Here is an 11714-nt window from a genome sequence, read left to right as displayed (position 1 = left end):
TTTTTCATCGCCACTTTATTCAGACCGGATCCTAGCCGTTATCAAACATAATTTCGAGATTAGATTCTCAACTTCCATCCAATATTTATTTTTATCTTATCAATGTGTTTACAGAAAATAAAAAAATATGGAATGTTTTGTGTATATATATATATATATATATATATATATATACCAGGATTACACGTCTCTTTTAGTTGCTATCACACGTATAATACAGTACATTGTAACACGTTCTTTCACGTGCCATATACACGAAACTAAAATAGATACACAAGTGACACACTTTTAATTTGCTTTCCGCATATATCACTTTATAATACGATTATGTGCTTGTAAGTGATATCAGTGCCTCATTAGAGCTGAATTAGCTTTAACATACAGGATGTCCCAAGATGTGAAATAGCAGCAGAATACTATTTTTTAAGTTCTTTATAATAACTTTATAATAACCACGTCGAATAACGATTTTGAAAGCAGAAAGATGTAAAGCTATACACACAAAACGTTTTGCAATAATGAATAAATAATGGGCTTTCTCTTCTACCGTTTATTCTGAAAATTTTTGTTTCATTGGAAAAAATAATTCTGTCGACGAAAAATCATTTGGATATTCGTAAGTATGCATTGTTTCTATTTCTGATGCGTTGAAACTGCAAATGTTTGTTTAACGCGTTGATAATTTTTAAGGAACGTTAAAAAAAATTATTTGTGAAATATAGATGAAGTATCTTTTACTCATAATTATATTTTGTTTGTAATATTGAATTATTTGAGATATCTTGATACTTATTTCTGCAAAAAAAATTTGCATTAACATCAACAACGCTTGTCGATCGTTCTAGTTCTTAAAAATAACATTTATTACATACACACATATAACTATTATTATTCGAAGGAGGTAATTCTTATATATGATATAAAACGTTCTTCTTTAACGTTCAACGTTAAACATTAAAATAACTCTGATTCGCTGCTAACATCTGTATAACTTATGACATTCTCTGCTATCACTTTGCACCTTTTTGAGACAGTTCCCTATAAATAAAAAGAAATAATATATGTAATATATGAACGTGCATCTAAACACTCGTTCAACAAGATTCACACTAACAATATGTTTCAACAAGGTTATTCTACATTTTACATTAAAATTTAGCACGGGATAATGTATAAATAACATTGTACACGTTATCTACGTAACGAGTCATAGATATAGTAGGATTCTACTTTTCACCGGAGACACAATATTGTTTCTCATTACGTCGAAATTTTTACATATACTCCTCAGACGTGTGTTTAAACATTTCTAGTGTATAACATCCTCTTCTAATAACTTGTACATACATAATACTCATGAGATATGTAGATGTAAAATAATTGTTTGTGAATACTTTTCTTAGAGATTTGAAAGAGAAGTTTAAATCGCGCGAACATAAAAAAATTCATGTCTATTTTTGCTGATTATGCAGATAATTTTTGTTATCCAATTATAAAATCTAATATAGGATTTGAAAATTTCGAGACTCGGTTTCTGAATAATTTGGTGTTTTCCCAATCGGGATTAAAAACATATCTTGAAAACTTCATAAAAATATAGAAATACTTATTTTGTAACATCGTAAAAATTTTTTCCTTGATTTAAGCTTATTCTCGGCAAGAATAAATCACGTAGCACATGCGAGATGAAAAACGAAACGAAAAAAGTAGAGAAGAGAATAATGAATTTAAAATAAGATACGACGACTTTGCTGCTATTTCTTCAATGATAAACCTAGCTCGGCTCAAATGTATTAAACGTGAATGAATAACTTTGTGGACACTCAGTGTACGAGGGACGTAGGCCTTCTTTTACAATAGGCCTCGTAATATTTACAAATGTTGCAAGCTAACGGTCGAGGCCAAACATTATATTGTTATTATATATTGGATATGTTATGTGTTGAACACTTGACTGAATAATGAATTAAAAAATGCCTGTGCAAAATGGAAAATACTGGAAAAACAACCAACAATTTGACGATGGAAAAATTAACTAAATTCTTTTAAATTTTTGATGAAAAATTTTCAACTTTATAATTTAATATTTTATTATAATTTAAAAATTATAATAAAATATATATTAAAATGTCGATTTTTTAATTGAAATAAACGTATTCTCTCTTTATATCTATGTGCTCGATTATCGCAACGTAGTGCCTACCTTAATACCTCGCAAAATTCCGAAATAAATACACGTACGTCGTAAAAAAATAGTTTTATTATTTTAAAAAAATAACGAGACTTCCTTAGAAGTCCTTTTAGTTTCCTCAGAATTTAATATCGCTTCTCAACAGTATTAAAAAAAATTAATATAATAATGAATAAATAAGATGTATATTGGATGACATTACCTAATATACAATGTTTATGAATCAAATTATATAAACGATAAATCATTTAACTACAATGAAAAGATTTTATTTTGAATGTTAAAAAGAAATACGTTGTTTTGTAAACCAGGTCAAAGTCATTCAGTATTTCATATTTGAAAAAGTTAAAAAGAAAATAGATGAATCTCGAATGTGTGCCTCTGTAAATACTAAACATGTAAACAACTATTGTAATCTGCCTCGAATTTGGTTCTAATTATTGGACTAGTCTGTACAAGGCACTAAATGCATCTGATATATATCGACATTTACACATACAAAAAATTATGTTATGCTATCTGGCAAATACACTGAATGTCCAAAAGCGATTGAGATGAGTTTTTGAACGATATTTTCAAGTACAATACTATTGTATAGAGTGCTGGGGAATCATGCGACAATCGAGAAGAGGGCAATCTATTGAAGAACAAAAAACAAATATCAATTTGCAAAGTAAAATTTTTTCATATTGCTTTTCGTAGCTAACTTGGAGATTTTCCGTAGACTGTTATATCCTTAAAAATTTTAAACATAAGACGTGAATTATTACATTACACTGCATCTCTTTTAATCGATATGATACGCGATATATTTATTTTTTTTTAACATTTTTTTTTTTTACATGAGTTTGGAACGAAAGTTTTTTTAAGACCTTGCAAAATTCTTTCCTTGAAAAGTTCCGAAATAAATACACGTACGTCATTAAAAAGTTTTATTACAAAACAAATATAACGAAAGGCTTCCTTAGAAGGCTTTAGGTTTCCTTAGGATTTAATACTGCTTTACAAACGTCTTTTTTGACTGGAAAAAAAATCACCCCTCTCACGAACGTTACTATATTTTTCACCACACGCTATATAGTATTGGAAAATATACATCAGACTCTCTTTCCATTATTCATAAAGACTTCCAATAGTCACCTCAAAATCTCTAGATTAATACGTTTATCATGTCATATGCGTGTACAATCAATTATTTCATTTACTTTAATATACAAGAATGATTTCAGCATAAATGGCCAACGCGTTGATATTCCATCCATTCTAAGAAAAAGAATCGTATTAGCATAGATTTGAAGTCGCTTTCTTTTCACGTTACAAACACTCTCCTCGTCGTGAAGTTGTACAAAAATGCTTTGAAAGTTTACATAGATATTCTAGTGTCGTATTATATGTTGGCATTGTACGTTAGCAATATTTATAAAACGTATCTCGGTCCGTTTAGACATTGAAAACGTAAGATAATATTTATTAACGTCAAAAAATTTTCAATGATTTTAGTATCCAATGGACGTTTTGATCTGAGAAGTCAACATTACGGCAAAACTCCATTTTCAGGAGTTTTCAAAACGAGTAGTTTCCAACACGTTTCCAAAGCTTGACCATCCATATCAAAATCACTATGTGTACATACTAAAGCAAATATCTATGTATAACATTATATACATATGTTCTAAAAGTTAGAATTGCACCCAACTGGCCGTGGCCACTGTGGGTGCTGGTGCCGGTCCCGATGCCGGTCCCGATGCCGGTGCTGATGCCGGTGCTGACGCCGATGCTGACTGAGAAGCACTAGCAAATTCGCCCCACTCTGAACTCGTACCATCTTGATTTTGACTTTGCGGTGGCTTGTGCGCCGGTGAGGAAGTAGGAGTTTTTGCCGGTGGTGGAGCAATCTTGACACCACCCGGGGGAGGCGGCAGACCTACGGCCGGATTACGTTGTCTGGACTTGGACGCAACCTCGCTGCCATCTTTTTTCTAAGCGTAACAAATATGCAGAAAAATTATTTAAAGGTCGCGGACCATATAAAAAGACACGTTGTCCAGATAGTTGTCGTCAGGACAGTGTCCGACTTGACATATCGAATCGTATCGGACACACACGCAGCTCTAAAAGAAATTTAATAAGGATATTAATAGAAAACAAAAGCAAAGATATATATTTCTATAAAATCAATCAAAATTGAGAGAGATAACGATTGAACGGACGTAAACGTATCACGTTTCTTCTTTTAATTATCTTGGAACAATATTTTTCTTAATCTCAATTTAAATAAATGTTAATTCTTTAGATTTCAACGGGCAATACAACCACGCGACGAAAAGGTTCTTACGGTAATCTTCATGTTAATCTTGATAGTTTCGCCCTCCTTAAATCTGAGATCCAACTCCTGTTTCGGCTTCTCCTTCTCCTTCTCGATCCGCTCCCGATTCTTCAACCACTTGAAGTGATCCTGAAGAGCGACATTCAGATCAAAACTGTCAGACCTGTCCAAGAAACCGACACCAATGAACGCTGACCGTCCATCGTCGTCTTGGATCCTCAGGACGAAATATCGGGACGAGTCGGTGACCGGTTCTACCGCTATCCCAGGATAAGTTTCGACGGGGCACTTGGCGAACAGTTCGCCCGTGATCTTGTCCTCTAGCTTTAGCGCGACGCTGTCGCCCTGCGACACCAATCGCATGCGACCGGTCCAGGAGGGTTCCTGCAGGTTCCAATCGGCTGCTCTGTGACAGATCAGGGAGGAGAGACAGAGTCACGCAGATTCGAGAAAACAGAACAAACGTACCGTCCACCCGCCTTACTCTAGCTTTACTTTACTCGAACTATCCGTCGTTCATAACGTATCGAACAGCGTCGCGAAACGTCGCGTTGGACAGGCGTCTCACAGTCTCACGTCTCACGCGCGCTTACCGATAACCCCTGTTGGTCGACCTTGGCGGAATTTTGAAGACAAACACCTCGGACTTGACCAGGAGAACGCTCTCGTACGTCTCCATCGCGCTTGCCGACGATGATCTTCACGGGAGACGAGTCGCAGCCGTCGCAGGCTCGCAGGTCGCAGGGACGATCACGGGAGGGAGGGCCGAGGGCCTTATTCCACGCAAGCAAGGCTGAGCAAGGCTACCGTACCGTTTGAAGGTTCGTGGTTCGTTTGCGCGCTCCCCTGACAAATGTCCCCGCTGCGATCAGCCGTGATTCGATAACTCGTCGTATCTCGAGTCACGCCTCCTGTCAGTCCTGTCACACTGTCCCCCCTTGCTTCCGCTCGTCGCCAGTCGTGAGTCGCCACCGCCGTAAAAACCTTTCCGCCCACGAGTTGTCCATAGATTGAACTAAACGGGTATTATAGACGGGCCGGTTGATTCTTTTTTTACACGGAAGCCAGAGCCGCCTGCAGAGGAAGCGTGACTCACCGACAGGAACGTGATTACGAGAGAAATGATTTTAAGCGTCAAAGCCAAAGCAACGCAAAGACGCCGAAATTTTGACGCTGTTTTCCTTTTCATGACGTTCACGTGACGCCGGCGTCACGTGTGGTCATGCGACCTTCTTGCCGCTGAAAATGAGCGTCGAGCGTCAGCATGAAAAGGCACCTTTATACTTGAAAATCTCTAGGATGGCCGTTCTCAGGTTTCTCTGTCTATGACTATTTCTATGGGTGTAGTTGTATGCTACACTTTTCGAGTACGAGTCAAATAACCTCACGTTGTGTTCGTATAATTTTGTTACACAAAATGTAAATATACGTTTGCCATGCACATAGCTTTTTAGAGTTGGAAGCATCCACTCCGAAAGGAACGTTGCGATATTATTTTGTCCGTAATACGATACATATATATATCAGAAACATGAGTAAAGGTCATAAACGTTCGAAACGTCTGAAATCAGAAAAGTCGAAAATAAAATTGAAAACTAAGAGATCCCTCACGTCGTTACCGAAAGGCTTGAATATTACGGATACGTCGTTTAAAGTAAAAAAGATACTGATACGTGAACAATTGAAGCAACGGAGTGAAACGGAAGTTCTCAGTTTTCGCAAATTGAATATCGATGTACGTAAATCACGTTACATTTAATTTTTACGAGTTACGCGAATGTTAAAGCGTATTGTATAAACCTAAACGTAGTTAATGCGTTTTACGTGTAACCTGCGAATGGTAATCCGATGGATATATATATATATATATATATATACTTTTTTTCAGGATTTATTAACGCGTTTTCGGCATCACAATTCGACTGTGAGAGAAGATGCGTTGAGACAATTGAAAGACATCTTGTTGCGAACGTCTCCAAAAACTCTACATTCGCAATTGAATTCTTTGTTACGTGGTATTGCAGCTTTATCTCTTGATAAAGAGAGAAATGTACGAACAAGTTCGTTTCATGCGCTCGATTTTATTCTTGGCCGTATTTCGACGCGACACGTGACACCCTTGCGTGAAATTGTAATATCGTATTTAAACTGTGCCATGACGCATATTGATCCACGTGTGAAGGAAGATTCTCTACTTTTCTTGGATGTTCTCGTAAAGACGTGCGATAGTGTCGTGGCGAGAGACAGCCATAAAATATTACCCAATTTTTTGAGTATGATATGTAGCGTACACAACCAAGTTAGACCTGGGGCACGCGTAACGACGACGCTAACGTCCAAGAGCACGGATGTAAAATGGAGACGTAAAGTTTTGGAACGTTTAGCTAATATGTTTGTCTCTATAGTAAGCTATAGAAAGCTTTGTGTAACGGCGCGGTCGAACGTGCTTCCGCGCGCGAGAGCGACGAGATATACCAGATATATTCCCGTTTATAGCGATAACGTGACTCGAGTTTGTGAACGTACGCTTGACAAAGATGTGAGCTCGCGAGGTGATAGCGTGAAAGAAACTATACCTGTTGAAGAATTCATGAAATATGTAGATTTATTGATGCCACTGATGTCTGATATTTGGCTTGAAGTATGCCCGGATGAAAAAGTGTCGAGTTACACAGAACGTACGATTTCGAGTGAGGCAGCTGCCGTGTTGACGAGTATCGTCGTGATTATACAATCGATTGTGGAATACATTGATACGTTGGCGTGCAACGATTATGACGTCAAGCGTACGAGGCCGTGGTTTAAAGATACATTTCACGATGCATATATGAAGACGTTTCTGTCGAGATTTCCATATGGTAAAGTAAAGCCGTTTGTTAATGAATCCAGAAAACATCAAGAGGATTTTTCTCAAGCGGCGTGTATGGATGGGTGTTTGGAACAGAACTTGGGACTTTGTCAAATTCACGCATGGTTTACATCTCTGTTTAGCAACGACGAACAATTTCCCAAGTCTACCAAAACCTATTGCGTATCAGTTATGAAATATTTAAATGGTAACGTAATATTGTTTCGCGTATCGTGCCTTTTTTTCACAAAACCACACGGACCTTTCTCTTTTCCAGGTGCTATTGAAACGTGGTGCGACTCGTCCGCATCGTCCGCATCGTTGTCGCAACTGATTAAACTTTTAAGAACTTTATTTTTGCAAGCTGGTCCAGTTTGGTATACCAACCGTATTAGTTTAAGTCACACTTTACGATTGATTATTGAAGCATCTACTCGTTTACCGAAGAAAGACGTGCAATCACACTTGTATCTGATTATCGGTGACGTTATGTTGGAAAGCACGTTAACCGAGTTACACAAGTAATCGTTTTTAATATAATAATATGGTAGATACGTTAGTTTCTGTAGAGCATATGACGTTTTTTATACTTGTTTCTGTTAACAGAGAAAAGGCGTTTGAAAACTTTGTTACGATCTTACCGACGTTACTTTTGAGATCAAGCATAGATGACGTCGTAATTCGAATGATCGGTCAAATAGTTCTACGTTTTAAGGAATATATCCGGAAAGAATTGATAGCTAAACGCAAGTCTATTATCGGTGAGAAGTTATATAAACGTAATTAAGGATGACGTAAGGGCGTATATATTATATGTGCTGTAACTTTCATTATTGTGTATTACAAACGCTTTATTCTTTTCAGAAAATGCTAAAAAGATCGACATTGTAGGTTCACAGGATGATAAACGATCGAGACTCATGATTTGTAATCTATTTTATTTTGTAGATTCACAGATTTATTATTAAATAACGACGTTCGCACGTTGTCGCATGTTGAATGTTGTACGATCGGTTTGTCTATGTTGAGCGCAAGTCTTGATAACGTATTAACATATCGTACGACGTAATATGACTTTAATGTATCGTGCTGCGATAACGAGACAAGCGCGAATGAAAAGAAAAAAGTTTCGAATGTTAGCTTGGCCATTCTATCGCGTGAATCAAATTTTTCTCAGGGACAGATTATACTATACGTTTACGCGAGCTTTACTTCTGTAGTAACTTACGATAATTCCTTTGCGTAAACGGGATTTTTCTTCGCGTAAACGGAATTTTGTAGTAACTTGCGATAATTTACTCCGCGTAAACGAGTGATATATCGTAAGTTACTACAGAAGTAACGCTCGCGTAAACTTAGTAATAGATACATAAAAGTCCTTGACATATAAGTCTTTTCCCGAGAACCAAATGTATCAATCTATAATGGGCCGGTCTACAACGGATATTGTAATTAAGTCATAAGAATTGGCCACGCACAGTTCATTATTCTTCGACCGCAACGAGAATAATGGAATGTGCGTAGTCACGTCTTACGACTTAAGGCGCGGCACATGGAAAAACTTAAGCAGTAAAAGCCAAGCGGTAAAGGCCTTCACACATAAAATGCCGTATGGACGTAAAACGTAAGCGTAAGAAAATCGATCAATCCCAATCGAGTATTTTCCCCTACTCGGATTACGGACAGTACAATACTCGATTGGGATTGGTCGATTTTCTTACGCTTACGTTTTACGTCCTTACGCGATTTTATGTGTGAAGGCCTTAAGCAAATCAGCCACTCACAGTCAGGTAGCGACGGCATACCGTTGATTTCTAATGGTCTACAATGCGAGTCGTAAAGTCGTGAGTCGTAAGAATCGACCACGCACAATCGAATTTGAGAAGAATAATCGACTGTGATTGGTCACGTCTTACAACTCACGACTTTACGACTCGCCGTGTAGACCTAGCATTACTGCAAGTTTTTCTATGTGTCAAGGCCCTTACGACTTACAACACCCATTGTAGACCGACTCTACGGCTACGGGCCTTGGCACAAAAAAAAATTTGAGCAGTAAGAAATCAACGGTATGGATGCTTAGGGCCGTGCCTCAAGTTCTTGACTTGTGATTGGATGATTTGCTTAGTACTTGAGTTTTACTAATAAAGGTGAAATTTCATGGGCAGTAAAAAGCAGCAGCAGATTGTACTGATTGGCTATAAAATAGAGAATTTCTCGAGTTCCTAGAACTTCTCTATTTTATAGCCAATCAGTACGATCTGCTGCTGCTTTTTACTGCCCATGAAATTTCACCTTAAGGCTCTGTAAATGTAAGTATTCTCGTTCCGCCATTTTGGATCCAATCATTTGTGAAAACATAACTTTTGCGTAAACGTCAATACGCTTTTCCGAAAAAGTTGAAACCCTTTTTCGCTTCTATTATTGCAATTAATTGCAACGCAGCCGTTATTTTAAAACCGTTGTAAGTAATATCTTAAGATGCTAATACGGCTCTGTGATTGGTTAACGACATCTTAAGATTGTACTTAAGATGATCTTAAATATAAGAACCGACTATGAATACCGGCCCAAGTGTAGAACAAGGATAGAATAAGCAAATAGCGCTACGAGCGCGCTCCCCGAACGCAGCTATAGTATACCATAGAGCCCGTATTCCGTTCCTGCCTACCGACAACTGTCGGTTCGATAAGTGTCGTTGCGCAGGTTTTTCATAATGCGCAACGACAACGTAACGATACCGTTAGGGTGCCTCCCCATGCAGGACGGAATCTCGGAATCATTTTGATTGGTTAGTCCCATGAGGCTAACCAATAGCCTCAGAATGATTCCAAGATTCCGTTTTTTCTGATCAGCCAATAATCAGACTTATTTACTAGTTGATTAGTATTTAATACGCGTATCAAGTGATCGGTGTAAACTAGGCCACTAAAAATATCTGCGTGGCTGGTCCAGTGGAAAACCTCCAGACACCGGGGCTGGGGCTATGTGAATGGCTGTGAATTACGCGCAAATCCCAGGGTGCCATTACATGGAGCGCGGAAACGCGGAAACGCGGAAGCGCGGAACAGAATAGTAACTAGTAACTAGATTCCGCGTTTCCGCGAGTTGAGTCCCGCACGTTTGAACGGAAAAGCGGAATCCGCTATTATCGTTTCGATATTCACTGCCAGTACTTAACGCAGCCTATGTATGTACCCTGGCTTGCATATAAGATATACTTCATAATAACCATCAACATGATGTTTGATCTATAATATTATACTGCCACTTTTATTAAATAATAAAGTAATCGAAGAGTATGTGTAAAAGCTTTTTTTTTCAATGTGATTAAACAGCTCCGAAATTTGATGGAGTATACTGTATCCGCGTTGACAACGGATTTTGACGCGTTCGTTCCGCGAGTTTGTTTCTCCTTATATTACATGGAGCACAATTTGCGCGGAAAAGCGGAACAGTATAGTGACAAATAGACATTTGTATTCATTTCTTAAAATTGTGTTCACTTAATTCATTGCAATTTTTATTAATATGCTTATCTTTTCAGCTTATCTATTGAATACAAGCATTTTAATCAATAAATACCGTTAAAAATTAATATTTTATAATTCTCCGTTCCGCTTTTCCGCTCAAAATATGCTCCATGTAATATTAAGGCATTCAAAACAGACGGAACGAATCGACGGAAATCTAGTAAATTTTGTCTTCCGCGCTTCCGCGTTTCCGCGTTTCCGCGCTCCATGTAATGGCACCCCCACAGGTAGCGCTGACAGCGTCAAGATTCTAGGGACTCTAGCGTCAGAGTGGATCCGGGGCGTCATCAGTCAGCCATCTGACGTATTGCTGAATTCGGCGTGTCCAAGTGCGTTTTCGCCGTGTCCGTCGCTTCCGCGCCAGCTTTTCCACCACGATGGATTCGATCCCGAGGACGCACAAAGGTACTCCCCTCTTCGCTTAAGACCGTCCAACTGACCTCCGTAAACGTGTCCGCACGAGAGTTTTATGCAAAATAAATATTTATCAAAAACGAAGGTCGGTCGAAACGCAGTTGACACGCTCGGTTCCCCGTTCCGACCCACGGAGAACCGTAAACACTCACTCTTTACCAAGCCAACTACGTACGGGGATCGTTGGAGTACTCTTCACACACTTTAGATAGGACGTCGAACGCTGATCAGATATGAAGCGTCAGCTGTTTAAATTGTCCAACTATCGGTCAAACTTTGCGTCGTGACCGTAGTCTTTCACGTTCGCCTTATTTCGTTTTGCCGCACCCTACACAACGGCTTACGTTGCCGTGACGCTGTAATATTTAGCGTTACTCGAGCATACATTTACTTTTTTCGTAC

General features: G+C 38.3%; 2 protein-coding genes across 3 annotated transcripts; one reads left to right on the top strand and one right to left on the bottom strand.

The window, feature by feature from the left end:
- Positions 1 to 3110: 3110 nt before the first annotated feature.
- Positions 3111 to 5586, bottom strand: LOC143895714 (NECAP-like protein CG9132). 2 transcript variants are annotated; one of them, XM_077403029.1, is made up of 3 exons: positions 5330 to 5586; positions 4527 to 4923; positions 3111 to 4170 (listed from the first exon to the last, which is right to left on the bottom strand). In XM_077403029.1, exons 2-3 carry the CDS (start codon positions 4878 to 4880, stop codon positions 3871 to 3873), a joined length of 654 nt encoding a protein of 217 aa, XP_077259155.1. In that variant the 5' UTR covers positions 4881 to 4923; positions 5330 to 5586; the 3' UTR covers positions 3111 to 3870. The 2 variants fall into 2 exon arrangements, with proteins under 2 accessions (XP_077259155.1, XP_077259154.1); XM_077403028.1 differs by having other exon boundaries at positions 5111 to 5580.
- Positions 5587 to 5857: 271 nt separating this feature from the next.
- Positions 5858 to 8365, top strand: LOC143895720 (testis-expressed protein 10 homolog). Its single transcript, XM_077403039.1, has 5 exons — positions 5858 to 6252; positions 6406 to 7573; positions 7643 to 7886; positions 7972 to 8126; positions 8230 to 8365. The coding sequence occupies exons 1-5, from the start codon at positions 6049 to 6051 to the stop codon at positions 8331 to 8333; spliced, it is 1875 nt and encodes a 624-aa protein (XP_077259165.1). The 5' UTR covers positions 5858 to 6048; the 3' UTR covers positions 8334 to 8365.
- Positions 8366 to 11714: the final 3349 nt, after the last annotated feature.

The sequence above is a fragment of the Temnothorax americanus genome, unplaced genomic scaffold, assembly GCF_048541705.1.
Source record: "Temnothorax americanus isolate GAGA-0224 unplaced genomic scaffold, ASM4854170v1 Scaffold167, whole genome shotgun sequence".
Lineage (NCBI taxonomy): Eukaryota > Metazoa > Arthropoda > Insecta > Hymenoptera > Formicidae > Temnothorax > Temnothorax americanus.
This window is presented reverse-complemented; position numbering and strand designations above follow the sequence as displayed.

Bases quoted from the DNA above. Each gene is read 5' to 3' on its own strand.
- LOC143895714 (XM_077403028.1), bottom strand. From the start codon at position 5,196: ATGGAGACGTACGAGAGCGTTCTCCTGGTCAAGTCCGAGGTGTTTGTC. The intron at 4,924-5,110 runs GTAAGCGCGCGT...GATCTGTCACAG, and splicing joins TCGACCAACAGGGGTTATCG to AGCAGCCGATTGGAACCTGC. The intron at 4,171-4,526 runs GTAAGAACCTTT...TGTTACGCTTAG, and splicing joins AGATTAACATGAAGATTACC to AAAAAAGATGGCAGCGAGGT.
- LOC143895720 (XM_077403039.1), top strand. From the start codon at position 6,049: ATGAGTAAAGGTCATAAACGTTCGAAACGTCTGAAATCAGAAAAGTCG. The intron at 7,574-7,642 runs GTAACGTAATAT...TCTCTTTTCCAG, and splicing joins AGTTATGAAATATTTAAATG to GTGCTATTGAAACGTGGTGC. The intron at 8,127-8,229 runs GTGAGAAGTTAT...TATTCTTTTCAG, and splicing joins TAAACGCAAGTCTATTATCG to AAAATGCTAAAAAGATCGAC.